The 17,646-nt window shown below is 43.1% G+C and overlaps 1 protein-coding gene across 2 annotated transcripts; it reads left to right on the top strand.

The window, feature by feature from the left end:
- Positions 1-751: 751 nt before the first annotated feature.
- Positions 752-17,622, top strand: rftn2 (raftlin family member 2). Of its 2 annotated transcripts, none has more exons than XM_086144818.1 (9): positions 752-1,145; positions 10,614-10,794; positions 11,990-12,098; positions 13,694-13,868; positions 14,379-14,597; positions 15,341-15,447; positions 15,758-15,861; positions 15,937-16,018; positions 16,236-17,622. In XM_086144818.1, the coding sequence occupies exons 1-9, from the start codon at positions 1,007-1,009 to the stop codon at positions 16,437-16,439; spliced, it is 1,320 nt and encodes a 439-aa protein (XP_086000944.1). In that variant the 5' UTR covers positions 752-1,006; the 3' UTR covers positions 16,440-17,622. The 2 variants fall into 2 exon arrangements, with proteins under 2 accessions (XP_086000944.1, XP_086000945.1); XM_086144819.1 differs by having other exon boundaries at positions 16,253-16,380.
- The last annotated feature ends 24 nt before the right edge of the window (positions 17,623-17,646 follow it).

The following is a 17,646-nucleotide window of genomic DNA, read 5'->3' as shown; positions in this document are numbered from 1 at the left end:
ATCCCTAATGGATGAAACATCTTCTTCCTGTATGCTTGCGTTTTCTTGCAAAACGTGCTTGTGTTTTCTGTCATTTGGCCGATTGTGCTTGACGAAAAAGACAAAAGGGGGGCCCTTAGTCCCCAACCCCCCTGCTTCTTCGGTACAGAGTCCATCTCTCCTTTTCAAAATAAAAGCGTATATGGGTCGCGCAGGGTTTCAGTGTTTAACTTGTAAAATTGAATAAAAGCCAAGAAATGTAATGAAAACTCGGGGTAAAAGTGGCTGACCCCTGAAATAATTTGTTCTGTCATTGTAAAAGGCAGTTTTCCAAACCTGCGCACACCCGTGGTTTATTTTTAAAATTAAAAAGGGAGCTTCTGACAATCGTGATTGTTTTCATAACGTTATTTTCTATCTTTTTTTCAAAGTCACCGATCCCGAAAGACAAACGAATCGCATCAATTCTACCCGACCGATCACATGTGGTATAAGTGTGTATTGTAACGAGTCACGAATATTTGGGTTTCTGGTTATGCTTGTTTTGTGTGTGATTTTGGGAGTGCTGGGAATGATGTGGGTGTGGTTTGGAGTGCAAAGAATTCTGTTTTGTTTTTGTTTTTGTTTTTTTTTACCAAGAATTGGGCGGGAACAGTTAGTTGTATTGCAGACTTGTGTGGCGTGGCAAGAGCTATTGCTCATTAACCCGGGTGTTTCCCTGACTAAAACGCTACAGTATTCTATTTTATTTTGAAAAGCTGAAAAGCTCGCCGGAAGTTGGGAGGCTCCTCGCGAGTTTGATCGTGTGGGAAAGTTTTTGGCTCCACTGAAAACGCGTCCACGCCGCAGAGCTCCTTCCCGCGGCCGGACTGTCCCGCCACAAACTCCTGTTCCACCGCCGTTTCCGGTTCACACCCCCTCTCCACCCCGGTCAATCGGGAAGATCGGTGGCGGCGTGGCGATGCAACATTCCCGTTAAAAAGTTGGAAGCCAGAGGAGAAGCTCCGGTGCTCCTCTCCCCGTCGCCATGGGCTGCGGCTTGCGGAAGCTGGAGGACCCGGAGGACAGCAGCCCCGGGAAGATATACTCCACCCTAAGGAGACCGCAGGTGGAGACCAAGACGGAGATCGTGTACGATTATGTGCTGCTCGACTTTAGCTTGGAAGGTGAGATCTGTCCCGGGTAAAGTTTAACAAAGAAAAAAAGTCTCACTAACACTAAGTCACTTTGCTTTGTTTTACAACCTGGAAAAAAAAACAATGTTTGACTTTTACTTCCTGGATAAAAACAAGTAATTCATTAAAAAAATTGAGATTTTTAGACTGGCCCATTTTTTTGCATGTAGCGCAGTGCTGATGCTGCTCACAAGAATCCCAAAAACTTATATGCATCACCCCACTACCCCCCTCTCTTTTTTTACCACCCGCATCTGTACAATACTTATATTGTTATTTATATTGTGTAAATATCGCCCACGACTACAACCGTTACTTTGATCGCCACTGTCTTGCACAAGGAGTTCCCTTTACCTTTTTCTAACTTTAATATCATGTTACACGTATTCTTTTTATACCATATGTTGTATATCCTGTAAATAGTCTGCTGTACAGCATCCCCTATATGCACTCTCCCTGGTGTGACAATTGAATTTTCCCACTGCGGGATCAATGAAGTCTTATCTTATCTTATCTTATCTTATCTTTCACCCTCTCTATAATTCAAGGAGCAATTTATTTATTGAGATTCACACCCTGCAGCAAAAATGTGTCACTTTCTAAGAGCAAGGGCAATATGTTTTTTTTTTTAAAAGGGACCAGACTTTTCACAACCAAGATGAATATTTCTTGCATTTTAATTTCAACATGAGCCCTGACCCTTCTTGTTAATAGAAGTCTTCCATCTGTTTGCCCAAAGGGTGTCACCTTCTCTATATTAGCCCTTTAGACTTGTATAATTATATTTATTTTTATTCCCATTGGTGCTTCATTATCTACATGCCAGTTACTGTAAGTGCAATCCAGGCCATCATGTTGGTGCGATTGCTTTCACTGACTCTCCTGAGAGTCTCCTGTGTGTGTGTGTATGTGTGTGTGTGTATGTGTGTGTGTGTGTGTGTGTAAACGTGTCTTCAGTGGCTGTGTAAATCCTCAGCATCCTTTCTTAGCAACAGCCCCATTCATTCAGCCTATTGAGAAATGGGTCAGAGAAGGTTTTTGCTGCCTCCTAGTCACACATGGTGCGCGCATGCGCACACACATGCACACACACACACACACCCACCTCTTAACATGCTGTAGACGTGCATCAAAATGCAAAATACTCCACCTGCTGTGATATGGAACCTGATTTGACCATGTTTGTTAATACAGAAAGGCAGAGGCTTGTAATTTTTCAAGGATAATCTTTTTTTCGTGGCCTGGACTGGCAGGTTTGACTCTGACCTATTTGGAAGGAAATGGTGATTAAGTTATGAATGGGAGGCCAGTGTGTTAGCAGCAAGCGGACACAATAATGACTCACAGGGAAAGTCCTGCTTCGCAAATTACACGTTCAGGGATATGAAGTCCACGTTCTGCCCTCTAATGACTTCAGCGCCCGGTGAACCCGGTGCCTTCAAAACTAAAAATGAGGGAGCTCAAAATGGTAGTGTCGCCTGTGTTTCTAATTCCCCTGCTTGTTGTCTTGTGACGTGGTTTACATATAACACGTGAATATCAAATTGTTAGAATAAGTATTTGGTTCCTGAGTTTTCGAAGTCATTTTATCACTTTTCAAATCTTTTCAAAACTTTTCAGTGTGTGTATCTGCCAGTTGCACATCAATGGCCAATCACAACCAGCTTCCCCTCAAGGGGCATGTTTCAAAACAAGGACTGACCATTAACTACCAGGGAACAGAACTGCCCCTCCTGGGAATCACCAGTATGCCAAAAAAACAAATGTTTGCTGAGAAGAAAGATGTGTTTGCGGGACTAATGGCATTTGGATGCAGCATGAAGTCTGTAAAATCGCTTAGACTCGGACAAATGTCGTTCAATAGCTCGTGATTGGTTGTCACGGTGACTGTTCCTTTACTCTGAATGGTTGCCGATCCACAGAACTGTTTTGGTCTTCGATCCTTTGTTGACAACACAAAGTAGGAGATTTGAATAGTTCACCTAGGCCCCTTTGGTCTGGTGAATTCAGAATAATAAGGTAGTGTAGTGTTTTCTCTTTGTCTGCAGAATTTTGCATTAATACCTTTTGACCCTGTATGATATAACAGTGAGAAAGAGGATATGTTCTTAGTCTAGGACTAAAGTCCCACCACTTCCAAGGCAAGGCCCCCCTGTCACCAGGTTATTAGAAGAATGGAAGGCAGTGGAGTCTGCCAATTGACTAATGCTAATGTTGGCACCAGACAGGATTCTTTTTGAGGTCCTCAGTTGTATTCCAACTGGGGGCCTTTCTGTTTGGAGTTTGCATGTTCTTGCTGTGTCTTGGTTGGTTTCCTCAGGGTTCTCAGGTTTCCTCCCACAGTCCAAAAACATGCAGTAGGTTTACTGGAGACCATAAATTGCCCAGACTTGTGAATTAAGAGAATGAATTGTTTTATGTTGCTTCAAACTCTTCTTTGTTTGACAGAGTTGTAAAATTGTTACTTCCTAGAGTGTGTCATCCATTTGTTCTACTTTCGGCAGGATGTTTAGCCCTTAAAGTAGTTTAACTTCCCCATTAGGATGTCCTAGGGTTGGACTTTCACAGCTGTGACGGCTGAGGGTCCTCAGAAGGTTTTTTTCTGCAGTGCAAGGAATGACGACGATGCTCCGTTGATTGATATCTTCCACGCTAAGTGTCACGTGTCTATGTGCTCCTCAGATGTATTTTTGGTCCGTCTCCATCTGTCAGCTGCATGATTGTCAGAAGGACTGAAATAACCGCTGTCTCGCGCCTCTTTGTTCACACCTTGTATGAACATATCAATTAAAATAGAGATGCCCCATGAAGGTATCCCGCTGACACCAGAGCTCATGACATGAAAAAACCAGTGCGTCAGGGAAGGGTCCAGGCAGTCTTGATGATACTGGTCTTCCTGGACAGCGAGTTGTTCCAGCACACATTTCCTTAAAGTGTTCCTGGAATCCACAGCAAGAGTGTGTGAAAACTCTTTTTCTGACCTTGTTGCCAAACCAGAAGTCTCGCGCAACACTTCATGGCAAAATATCTCTGCATTTTTCATCAATGTAGCATTTATAGTCATGCCGCTGTTTAATATCTGCTGTTGCTTGAAAATGAAGAAGAAAGAAAAATAGTAAACTTTCATGATTAACTTTTGTGTTTCAGAGATGATTTTGGGGTGGTTTTTGCAATATGTATGCAATATGTGGGGTAATTTTTGCAATATGTATCATTAGAAGTCCATTAGCTTCATTTCGAGGATGCTGCCTTGGTGCTTCAGCAGCTCTGCCGTTTTACCGTTGCACGGTAACCCTCTACATGTGGCACCTTGCGCTTTCCTTGGTCCAGGAGCAAGTGAGAAACATGTTGGGTGTGCTCAGTGAACCCTAGAGCTTTTCTTTCTCAGATTTTTTGAGCAAGAAGGGGCTTTCACTTGGGGAAACACGTCTTGATTTGACCTTTCAACGTCGCTTCTCTTTATTCAACATTTTGTCATTGTTAGTGGCTGACTCTGGAGCGATGATTTTTGAATCCTTTCAAGTGTGAAATTAATATCTAATTCATGAGGTGGCAAAATGAACCCCCAACCCCCTGATCTGTTGGCGAACAGCTTGCTCTGAGACTGAAGAAATCCCGAGCATCTCCGGGTACAGTCTGGATGGAGCGGAAACCTGCCAAATGGATTTTTTCCGAGTACTACAAAGAATGAGTAGTCATGATTCTTGGTCAAAGATTTTCAGCTAAATTATTGTGCACAACTGCAAGAGCTGCCTCCAATTTTATTTTAGCAATTCACGTTAGGATTGCGATATCTTTTCGGCATCAAAAAAAGGCCCCCATTGAGTTTCCCACCTGATTAAATGTGTCTGATGCTCTAAACGCCAATGTATTTTTTATTTAGGTCAATCTCCTCAGACTCTGTGAATCCGAGGGAAGACAAATCCAGCAAATGCATTATTACCACGTGAGTAGTTTCTGTCATCTTGACAGCTCCTTCGAGTGTGAATAACGGCTGGCGCAGCCAAAGACCGACCACAGCAGTTCCCTTCACGAGTAGTCATGTGTCCTCCGGCACTCTGACTTGGCGTTTGCTCTTATTCTACAAGACTACAAACTGTGTCTCTGAGCCAAGATCATTGTTAATTTCTGTGTTAATGTACTGTTTGTTTTTATGAAATATGTATGGAGTTCACGCAAAAGGCCAGCTTGTCCCACAAGATACATCGTCTATGGGTGTCCCTGCCTTTTACTCTTAAAAAACCTCTGCCAATAAGATGTTTGATTGTCAGTGAGACATTTAAAACCAATGATGAAAGGTCTGTTCACTAAAGAAAGGATGTATTTGTGGTGATCTGTGCACGAGTTAAGGAAACGGGTGCCTGGCGTGTGCGGAGGGCGATTTTGAGACCTGTCTTGATTGTAACAGGACCTCGTCAAAGGTCGGAGACAATCGGGATCTGACTCAGATGATTCACCAGGGGTCAACTTTGAGGCAGGATTACTTCTTATATAAAGATACATAAATCTTCCGATTGCACACCATCATCAGTGGTTTTTTGTTCTGGCATCATTGGCATAACATGCACTCACCCTAGTGGGCTTAAGTCCCAGCCAGTAGTCTTCCGCCATTTAGGTGCATTTATTCTGCATCACTCCTCTGTGGTGTAAAATGGGGCTGTGCTTTTAATGTACACAGCGTTGTGTGTGTTTGTGGGGGATAATTAATGACTCCCAACAAAAAAAAAGTCATTGATGAAAATGTGGGATTTAAGTCAGAATGGATGTCCTGAATAATCTTCAGCCTTAACAGGATCATATAAACAGTTCTCCATCTCCTCCTCTTCTGTTACATGTTATCATTTAATTGTTCGTTTTACCAATACTAATCCACTTTGTCCAAACCAATCCCATATATTGCTGCTCAATACAGACCTAGAAAATTACTCTACCACAGATATATCAGTATTAACATGTTTGCCACTAAGAAAACTTGCTGGATCAATATTTTATATGCTATGCACCTGATCAGTTTGTCTCATCTGCCTTCCCAGCTGGAAGCATTGTCAAGGTGTCCTATAGTTGGTTAAAATTAGGTTCTGACATTATTTTAATGCAGCTATTGATTTCAATGCATGAAACAGCTGTGCTTTGTTTTTCAGAATAATCTAAGATCTGCACTTTTGCATTTTATATACTTTTCAATTGGAGTTTGTTTTACAGTTAAATTGCATTCTGTGTTTTATGTCATATTTTTTCCACTTTAAAACTGAATCATAATATCATATGTTACATAAAATTCAAGTGTGTCTGATGTTAAATTGACATTCGATGCAACTGGTTTTCAGTATCATAATTTAGATATTATTTCACTGTTATGTAGTTATAATTTATATAATTCATAATTTATATAATTAATAAAATAGTAATATCTGGGATATGAAAATATCTTGAACATGACACCTAAAGCTAAACACTGTGACTCCTTCAGCTCAGCAGATCAGGAAAAAAAATCAAATTTACTGTGTCTTCTTTTATTCCCCAATCACTTTGTTCATTCTCTGGGGGGTTCCATCCAGGAAAATGACAGTTTAGGATTAATAATCTACAATATTGCAGGCAATATGGAGGCAGGTAACTTAATTGGTTTTTGAGACTGGAAAAGTGATCTGCAGTGACTTTGTTGTTGCAGCTCACCTGACTTGTTGAAACCAACAGCTAAACTGGTTTTTATGTCTCTTGTCGATTCCCGGCTCTCCTGATGTGTTAATCAGCGATGATTACTGTTCAATGGAAGGGAATATATGGTTATGGTTGGGATGATTGATTATATTTTTTATCATTATGATAACTTCTTCTCAGTTGGCATTTCTCCGAAGCCATAGAGGCGTGCTGGCTGATGATGTCAACCGTCCTCCTCCCACTTAAAGGGATATATATCTGCCTACCTGCTGCTCTTGTTATTTTGATTGCGATTTCCTGTAATCTCCTTTTAATCTCTAAATCTAATGGGCCATGCTGGATTATTTTCAGATTAAATTTTGATCATGAAATTTGGAGGAGGTTTCAAGGACAGTGGAAGGGAACGCGTGTGGCTGCAGTGAGGTCAGATTGCTTGTATCCTATTCAAGACTCACTGTCCTATGGTTGCAGTTGTGTTTTGACACTGTCACTGATATCAAACTAGAACTAGGTCTTGTAGGATTAGCTGAATTTGTTTGCATTTTCCTTTTTTTTGTTGTTATCTATTTCTGTTCTTGGCAAACATGACTCCGATCAGGAGTAAAGAGTCACAATTTATTACAGAGGTAAAATATAAACATTGGCTTCTGCTATAACAATCTGGGTTCACTGCAATAAGTTTGGTCTCCTTAAGGTGTTTTTTTAATTCCATACATGCTCATTCAACTCAACAAGATAGTATGAAATGCCAAGGAACAAATCACGCAGACAGAAAAAAAAATATATATATAACCTAATGACATACTAACAGAACAAAAGCTGCAAATGAGCAGAGTGAATAAATAAAAGTTGAATTCTCAGAGTGCTGAATTTTTTTTGCTTGTGTTTCCGTTAGAACGTTGTGTCCACGTAAGCATGTGATCACAGCAGGAAATTATTTTCTCCTATATTCGGCCATCCATCATTATTCACTTTCTTCTGCAGAATTCAGCCGCAGACCCAGGATGAGTGTAGATCATTTTGTATTGGAATGTAGTTAAAACACGTGTTGTGTATCCATGACAGAGGTTATGATTACTGAGAAGCTCCTCCGTCTCCTGTCCCACCCATGAAGACAGGATACCATCTCATCCATGCAAATAAGGTTCTTCCAAAGCATAAAAAAAAATGATCAGCGCTATATGCTGCACTGTCCTCGGTGTATTCATTTCAGATTCCAACCTAGCAGGTCTGTGTAGGGACAAAAATGGGATTTTCTGTCTTGAACATAATGGAAGAGGACCTATGACAGCTTCTTTCATATGTAGTTGAGTCAAGTCAGATTTTATTTATATAGTGCCAAATCATAATAGTGGTATAATGACAATTTCCATGTAGAGTTGGTCTGGACCACCACCACTCTTTAAAATGATTTTCAGAAACACAACATGCCCACATGAGCAAGCACCAATCAAGTAAAATTCCTCAACTCTCAGAAATTCTGGCGTATTTGCCATATTTTTTCCCTTTGGAAATATCATCGCTGGTAATTCTGCCTTCAAAAATGTGACCTGACTCTGCATTTAATGTATCAGCACATCACGTTATTGTTGTCGCTCTGAGCCCCTCACTCTGCTGCTCCAAACAGCAGAGTGCCTTGCAAACCCTGGGGTCTTTGTCCTCTTTATTGTGGTTCCGGGTCCCACTGCTCGCCATCACCAAGGCTGCTTTTTCCCTTTCATACATTCTCAAAGCGCTTCCTTTCACACATGAGCTCATAAAATTTATCTTGCAGACCCTTTTTTACTCCGCCCCCGTGTGAGCTCTCTCTTGGCACAGGGTGTCTTGTCTGCCCCCCCCATCCCAGATCCCACCACCACCACCCCCCAGTTACCATCTCTATTTCTTCTTTTTTTTTTACCCTCCTTTCCCTTCTTTCTCTCCTCATTTCCCCCCCTACAACACCCCAAACAGAGGCCTCAGTGTGCTGGTGGATAGAACGAGTGGCAGCAGGATGGGAGGGGTGGTGGATGGTGGAGGGGCGAAGACTGAGAGTGACAACAAAAGCGTTGGTTTGAGGTGTCATCAGTGCGAGTGCGTGTTTGCTTGCCATTATATTGTGCTCCTAGGACATATAAACTGCACTGTTGGTGAACACTTTTGGCCGGCCCGATGACACTGTGTTTAATTTTGTTTTTGTGCGACATTCATCTTCAAGCTGCATGCTGGCGCACAAGGAGGTTGCTTAGTCTTAGAGCATTTTTTATTTGTTTATTTATTTCATATCACTAGCAGCCAGATCTAATGTTAAAAATAAATCCACCTAAAGTGGCACAGAATAGACCCTCAGGAATGCCAGTAAAACTGGAGTTGTTTGCCCATTTCCTTTGGGTTCAGCTGGTGTCTAGTTTCATAATGGAGCCTCAGCTGTGCGCTGTTTACTCCAGTGGGAGGGGGTCTTGTTCATGAGAATATGGGGAGAGAGGGTCCATAAACACACGCACAAGCTTCTGTTTCATTCTCACTTTGTGCACAACTTAATGTGCTATAACGTGTTGCATGTGTGTGCATGCGTGTGTGCGTGCTCGCACGGGGCACACAGCCAGGCCCCTCTGTGAACGGACACTTTGTGGACACAGGAAACCCGGCGACAGTCACAGGGATTTGCAGGGTTATTTGGAAAAAATGCCCAGAAACGACTCTCCGGCTGCTCCAACTGCTCTCAGAACTCATTCGCAGACATCTTTCTTAGTCTTTTAAATGGCAGGTTGTGTGTGTGTTTGTGTGTTTGTGTGTTTGTGTGTGTGTGTGTGTGTGTGTGTTTGTGTGTGTGTGTGTGTGTGTGTGTGTGTCTGTGTGCGTGTGTGTGTAGGGCTGGGTTTAGGTCAGGCACTTTACTGTGATGGGTACGAGGCAGTGATTGCGGTAAAAAATCTTGTGTGCCTCATTGGCTGCACCACATCACACAGCACAGCTGGAGGAGCAGTGCTAAAAATACACATACAGTGTGTGTGTGTGTGTGTGTGTATGTATGTATATAACAGCCATATAAAACAAGGCGATGTGGTGTTTCCATCAGCATGCCTTGTTTTTGCTCTCTCTCTCTCTCTCTCTCTCTCTCTCTCTCTCTCTCTCGATATATAGATATAGATATATCTATATATCTATATATCTAGTACTTCCCTAAAAAACAGACCTCCAGGCCCAAGCCACTGCTCTGGAAACAGAGTTGGACGCACGAAGTGCGTGATGTGTCAATATAATGCTAGCGCTAAGATTTGCAGCGGCAAGCCAGTCCACGTGGAGGTTTTGGGGTTGGGATCTTTTCCCAGCTGAATTTCATAAGTAAGTCAAATATATGAATGGTACACTCCATCATCACCTTCTAGCTTGTCTGGGGTGTGTGTGTGTGTGTGTGTGTGTGTGTGTGTGTGTGTGTGTGTGTGTGTGTGTGTGTGTGTGTGTGTGTGTGTGTGTGTGTGTGTGTGTGTGTGTGTGAGTGTGTGTGTGTGCGTGTGTGCGTGCGTGTGTACGTGCGTGCGTGCGTGTGGCAGTTATAGACAAGATCTCTTTGACAGGTAGAAGCCGTGTTTACATCCACAGCAAGAAATATTAAATATTATTTTTTGCAGTTTTTGCCCTCCTGCCAGAACACGAGACATTTTCCAGAGGACAAAACCGATGTTTTGAAAAGCATTTCCTGCAACCCCAGCTGTTTTAAATGCGGACTTAACTTTGGATTATTGGTGGTACCAATGAACCGGGGCTACATTTAACCCTTTGCACCAACTCTCCTCATTGCCATGTCTCCGGCTGCAGGCAGTCGTCCCACGGTGCAGTATGTGGCGTCGCTGACCGAGCTGCCCCAGGCCCTGCAGCCCTACTACACCCAGGGCTACGTCCTGGCCGCCTTGCACCCCATCATCCTTTCCGTGGGCCGAACTCGGTCCCTGCCCTTCAGCCTGCTGTACCGTGCCATCCTGACCCGTCCCAGGCCGAGGTAACGTAATCTTTATCTTTTCCTAGTGCTTGAAGTTTTTGTAACAGTGCTGATGCCTGTACTCGCCCCTATATTTGCAAGGCCTCTCATTTTCATCAAGTAGAATCCAAAGCTCAATCAGGGTTCTGCCTCTGGTAAACTGGAACAACATTAATAGCTTGGTCTTGTTCCATCAGTCTCAGGGTAGCATGAGTTACCCGAGGGCCTTCTTCATCAGGAGCACGTCGAGACCGGCTCGTCATAACATTTAAGAGATCTGTCAAGTTCCACATTCCCCTCTACCACCCACTCTCCCCAAGCAGCACTCGGTGACAATGGAGGAAAACTCTCTATATGCAGAAAGAGACTTTGAGTAGATTCTGGCTCAGGATGGGGCGCCATCTGCCTCGACCACTTGGAAACACTAATTATCCCGTATTGGCAGGAATATGTGTGATAATATGAATCATGCACTTTCAAAGCTTCATGTTCTTTTGATTGCACAATTGTAATTTTTCGGCTCAAAGTTAATCGCAGAACCGATGGAACACAAACAAAACACCATATATGGATACGGGGTTCTGCCGCTAACCCCTCACCCCCACTTGCCACCATTCCTTCACCTCTACGGTGTCTAGTAAGTAAATGAATGATAGATGACTCCGACTGCATATTTATGCATATTTAATGTAAAACTGTGGATGGAGGCCGGTGGACAGGGGAAGGGGGGGACTGTTTTGGTTTTGCTGCGTCTCCTATTGGCTCTGACTCTGCTTGACAACAGCTGTCCTAGAGCGGCCAATGAAAATTAAAGATCCCAAAGCTGAGATTTAGCCAGTCAAATTGGGTATTTAATTCTGCTTGATAAGTCAGTTATATTCATTGTATTCCTAGTATTCGGCTGTTTATTTATAAACATGTGTAATACTTTCCGAACTTGACATTTTCATTTGGATAGCGTGATGTTGTTAATTGCTGAGAAAGCAGCTTGTCTGTTTCGTGCTGCTGATGAATGATTTATGTGTCGGCGTCTGCAACCCCAGGGACAATTACCAGCAATCCTTGAACTCTCCAGCTGGACAGGCTCAATAGGTTTAACCCTTCTCACCTAGAAACCGCACCTGATGTGACCAGAAAGACCTGCAAATCTCATGCTAAGCACCACTTCCCTTAAACCTGTCTCAGTGGCCTGCTGTCCATCTGTGTGTTTTTTTAGCAAGATGACAACATCCATGTGCCACAGTGTGCCCATGCTGAGGGTGGAGGAATGGCCCCTCCCTGGGGACTCGCTGACCGGGGACACCGTTCGGGCCCTCATTGACAGGGTCAGTCACACATATTTACTGCAAGGTTACAAATCAGCTGCATTGCTAAGACTGTGATTTTAAGCTCAAACATTTAGGATAATTGTTCTCGAAATAAATTTAATGTTATTAAATGATAATATCACTGTTATTACACATGATGTAGTTCAGGGCATTAATTGGAAATTACAGAAACTGTCTAATTGTTAGCAGTGTTATGAACTTTATTTAACTTCAACAAATATTTCCATATTTTCAAACATTTATTCAGATTCTTAAATGACACATTCACATTGATATTTATAATTTTTGGATAATTGAAAACTGATTTTAATTTAATCAATTTAAATTTTTGTTTTTTCTGAATTTTGACTTAATGCAGGTATTATTTAATTATTATTTTTTTCCTTTTGGGTCCTCCCCTCAGGGGTCTCTACAGCGGATCAACCCTCCCCATTTAACCCTATTCTCTGTATTCTTTCTCACACCAACTACCTTCATATCTTCTCTTACTATGTCCATAAATCTACTCTTTGGTCTTCCTCAAGACCTTCTGCCTAGCAGCTCCAATTTCAGCATCCGTCTACCAATATATTTTCTATCCCTCCTCTGTACATGACAGAACCATCTCAGTCTGGCTTCTCTGAACTTCTCTCCAAAACAATATGTGCTGTTCCTCTGTAAGACTCATTCCTGATCCTATCCACCCGAGTCAACCCCAAAGAGAACCTCAACATCTTCATCTCTATGACTTCCTGCTCTGTCTCCTGTTCATTGTTGTCACTGTTTTGAGACAATACAGCATCGCTGGTCTCACTACTGTTTTGTAAACCTTTCCTTTCAGTCTGACTGATAGTTTTCTATCACATAGTACCCCTGACACTTTTCTCCACCCATTCCAACCTGCTTGAACCCATTTATTCACCTATTTTCCATAGCTCACACACAGTAAAATGAGTTTCAAAAACAGCTAGTCCTATATTGAAGACCGGTAAATGTGTTTCCTTTATTTCCTCATCACGTTTTGCTGGTTATTCCGAACCAGCTGCTCTCTCATGATTGGATCGTGGGCTCTCAATTTCCAGTCAGAGTCAGGAGGTCACCTATTCTTTCTAAAAGCAACTCCTTACAAGCGTTAGGTCATCCAGTTGTTTTTTTTCTTTAACCTTCCTTTAACCAGAAACCCACGTGACGATTTCTTTCCCGCCGGCTCCGATTTGAATCTTCGGCCGCTCCCTCTCAAATCATCTCCAGATAATGATAGTCTGGTTGCGTGAGCTGTGATTATAGTGCACGCCAGTGGTTTGACGGGGCTGAAATGAATTCTTGGCAGTTACAAATGACCTGGTTTTTGACTGCTGCATGCCAGAGGGGGAGGAGCAGTAGCAACAGACCAGTTAGATGTAATAACGCCTTTATAACTGCCTCTCCGTGATGGTAATGGAGATTAATCCCTGCTAACAAACCTGAGATGATAATACGCTGGCAGGCTTCTCAGTTTTGTTGACCAGCTTTACCAGACAGCAGGCGCAGTGTGTTTATGATGTTCGCTCTGCACCCATCGGGGCCTTCAAGTGGGAAAGTTTGTTTGATTTCGATTTGTGTGTCTCTGGAAGGTAAACAGCAGCGCCCGCGGTGGCGTACGATTCGTTGGCTCCGTCCTCCAACAGGTGAGCGGTAGCAGCAATGGCCGGGTTCATAGCCCAAAGAGGGATTACCGCTCCCCTCCCCGGACCCCTCCTGGCACACCTCCTGGAGACCGAGAGCCGGAGGAGAACACCTACAGCCCTGGTGAGACTTGCAGGAAGAGGTTTTAATGTCAGCTCATGATTTAATTCTAGAAGTCTTTAGAAACTCCTGATCATTTTTACCCCTCTTGTACAGCTGACTGGCAGAGCTGCATCTAATCCATTTGAGACTCTGGTCAGGTCACTTATTTCAGTCAGGCCAGCGTGGTTTAAACACACATGTATGTCTTGATACCCATGGCAGCTCTGATAAACACACCTTTGCATCCACGGTCCTCCTAAATCAAAATGAGATTATAAGAATATGGCCTGTCCTCAGTACCGTAAACCGATCAGCACAGATTTAGTTTGCTCCCCAAATGCCACATTTGGTAAAAATGTGTCCCTCTACCCCTAAATTATGCACCCAGGTAGTTTATGAGGAGCCTTTGAGTCCTAATCGTGTGTGTGTGTGTGTGTGTGTGTGTGTGTGTGTGTGTGTGTGTGTGTGTGTGTGTGTGTGTGTGTGTGTGTGTGTGTGTGTGTGTGTGTGTGTGTGTGTGTGTGTGTCCAGATTTGAGGCTGCTGGTCTTCTTCCACTCCTGGGCTCCGAGTTGTGCACCTCTCGACTCACTGGCCTGTCAGTACCACCAGGGGGCGCTCTCCATGCGCGTCACCCGGAAGGGCCAGGTGGTCAGTGCCCTGGAAGCTGACTGGCTGGAGCTGACAGCGGCTTACTATCGTAGAGGCTGGTCGCTGGTGGATTCGTTTGTGTACTGGGACACGCCAAAAGGTTAGGCCTCCTGCTTTGCCTCCAAAATGGTCTAATAATAGCCACTAATGATTGAGATTACTGCGGTTATGAAGTCCTGACCCATCAGTTGTGCGCCAATGTCGAATATATCAGTGTAACTCACTCTCCAACTGCGGGGATTAGACAGCAGCAGTGCACTTAAATCTGCTAGGGATTTCACACAGTCTGAGACCACGCTGTCCCATAATTCCTCGAAAACATGGAAAATATCTGTATCGCCTATTTATACATGCCCAGAGCTCCACTCAAGTCTTCTCAAAGCTGCAGTGTCCAGTGGCAGTTCTCACTAACCTACGGCAGCTGGACAAAGTGGATTAATTTGACCTTGGTCGCTTTTTCTGACACACCCACTTTGTGATTGACAAGTGATTATTATTCTTTCCTCCTGATCCTGGAGTTTTCTTTATCATTAAAAAAAGAAAAAGGAAGTAAATGCATTTTAAAATAATCATGAGCTCCCTGTTGCGGACCCATCTACTATTCATAGCAGTCTCTCTGGCCTTGTTGACCTCACTTCCTGGAGGGGACCTTGTAATAAAAAAAAAACACAATCACACAGGCAGCAGTGAGGACCTGCTGCTCCTCCTAGAGGCATAACCTATTTATCCTAACTAGGCTTTTTGTAGACATGTAAGCCAACTTTGTGTCACATGATGGCCCCTTCAGCATTGCTGTAATGACAACAGTAAAGCGTGATAAAATGTTCAATTTCTGTTTGTCAGGTGAGCCGGTGCCCCGGTCACTGGAAGGTTTGTTTGTATACGAAGAGAAAAACACGTCCCCGCCCGCAAACGACACCATCGTCGTGGAGCAGTGGACTGTCATTGAGGTCAGTTGGAGAGTATGCGTGCGTGCGTGTATCTGCACACGCTCTCAGAGATGTGCATTTATGACCTTATTTCGACGAGAGAGACGCACTGTAAAAATAGCTTGATTTGCACAAGGGTTTTGAGAAGTCCTGCTTGCAGAAGGATCTTCAAGCACAAGAAAACAAAATCATTCATCTATTGCTTTCATGTCAGGATGAATATTCAAATAAGCAAAAATTGCATCTATAAGTTTTCTCTGAATGCAAGATGTTACAGTTGTTGTCCGAAACAGTCTTTTCTTCAATCGCTAATGACAGCTTGTTCATTCAGGGCTCCAATGTAAAAAATGACTATGGGCCCCTCCTTCACACTCTTGCTGAGTTTGGATGGTTGCTCACATGTGTGCTGCCGACACCAATTATCCGCCACGACAGGTAGAAGTAGCCGTTTTCTCTAATGACAGTCGTGCACCAGCCCTCCTCACCCACTGTCTCTTTTACAACTGGCAGCGAGGGGAACCTGGCCACCAAGCAGGTTGTATTTCTTCAGAGGCCCGTTCGACATCAGGTGGCGGCACCACGGAGGAGCCAGGTGAGACGACATGCCTGAGTGGTGAAAGAGACAGCAGAACTCCACCAACTCAAAACAAATTGAAAATCATGGTGAAACCCAAGAGAAAAAAAAAAAATCAGGAATTTCGAGTTTACGCTGCGCTCTTGTGGACAAAACTGAAACTACACTTTTTGTAGTCACGTTTATTATGACGTCATTGCCAACAATTCCCATCTGATTCCCCATCTGATTGCAGGCTCTGTCTGTGCACAGTGACCTCTCCAGCCACTCTGTAAGTTGTTCAGTCAGCAACACAATCTCTCCAGAGGAGCTCTCCCTGGCTGCCGGGGGCATCGGGGGCTTTCCAGTTTTTGGAGGTGGGTACCCCAGCTCCCTGTCCCACCTGGAGGAGGGCGGCTTCGAGCAGGAAGAGGGGAAGGCTGAAGTCACCTGTATGTGAGCAGGGAAGCAGCAGGTGTTTTTAGCATGGAAACGGAGCGTTGGAGGAAATGGAAGCTGCTCTGTGCCTCCCGGTCGATTACTTCTCATAGCATGACAAACCTCTCCGTCCTTTCGTTCGCCATCGTCTTCACGTCTCCTTTTATGTAGAATATATCTGCACCTTTTCACATCTTTAATGAAGCCATAACAAAAATGAGGATTTGTACAAATGGATTTCTGTTTATGATTTTTATATACAGAGAAATTGGCCCATATTTATATCAATTTGTTTCAGTTGTGAAGGAATAATTGGGATTTCTCTTGTTATCAAAACTAAACAGCAAAGTCTAGTTTCTAGAGTCTTATTTTTGCATATTAATTTTGAATTGCATTCCCAGGGGAACTTCACACATATTTGACACTTGAAAGACTCCCCAGCCTTTGAAAACTCTCGTGAAGATCTTGTAACATGATTTGATCAACTTCTGAGCATGAAGGTACAACAGGATGTTGATATTTATTCAGAGGAACATTGGGCAGTACTGTAACTGTTTTAACCCAAGCATTCAATGAAGGTGCCGGCTGCCTGCAACATTTGAATCTGTTGAGTATTCTTTAAAAAAAACACAAAAAAACCTGCAAGTTGAATTGGGGGAATACTGCATACCCCAGAACCTGTCAACTATCATAGAAATCATGGTGATGCCTAACCCTAACCTAGTAGGATCTCTGCTGAAGATCCCATTCAGCCTGCTAATATTAATCCGTACAGGTGCCACATAATCATTCTGGAAGTGATTATGGCAGATTATGTAAACACAGTATTATTAAGATGGTACGGATAATTCAAATGAGTCATTCCCTGCAGTGGTCCTCATGTTTTGGTAGAAATGACTGCAGTATTTTATGATGCAAAGATGGGGACCATTCTGTTTTGTTTTGATCGCAAAACTGGGGTTTTGGCTACTTTTGTTCATGTAAAATGTTTTTCTTTTAAAGGGGGATCAATGCACTGCATATTTAATTTAGCTATTTCAGCGATGTAGCCGCCATCTAGGTTTTAACTCACATTTCAAATGTATTTCGATCCACCACAAGACTTAACTGTCAGTATTAATGTTCCAGTGATCTTTATAGAGCTGTACAATTTGCTTCCTTTTTCTATTGTGTTTGAATTTTAATTAAACACATTTCCCATTTGAGGTGAGTGCATGAACGTTCATTTC

Source organism: Fistularia commersonii, chromosome 4, assembly GCF_037954325.1.
Source record: "Fistularia commersonii isolate RoL2024-O1a breed Wild chromosome 4, RoL_Fcom_v1.0, whole genome shotgun sequence".
Lineage (NCBI taxonomy): Eukaryota > Metazoa > Chordata > Actinopteri > Syngnathiformes > Fistulariidae > Fistularia > Fistularia commersonii.
The sequence above is the reverse complement of the archived record's forward strand: the minus strand, read 5'-3'. Positions and strand labels throughout refer to the sequence as shown.

Coding starts and splice junctions, on each gene's coding strand:
- rftn2 (XM_086144818.1), top strand. CDS start 1,007: ATGGGCTGCGGCTTGCGGAAGCTGGAGGACCCGGAGGACAGCAGCCCC. Junction 14,598..15,340: donor GTACTGGGACACGCCAAAAG/GTTAGGCCTCCT, acceptor TCTGTTTGTCAG/GTGAGCCGGTGCCCCGGTCA. Junction 16,019..16,235: donor CGGCACCACGGAGGAGCCAG/GTGAGACGACAT, acceptor ATCTGATTGCAG/GCTCTGTCTGTGCACAGTGA.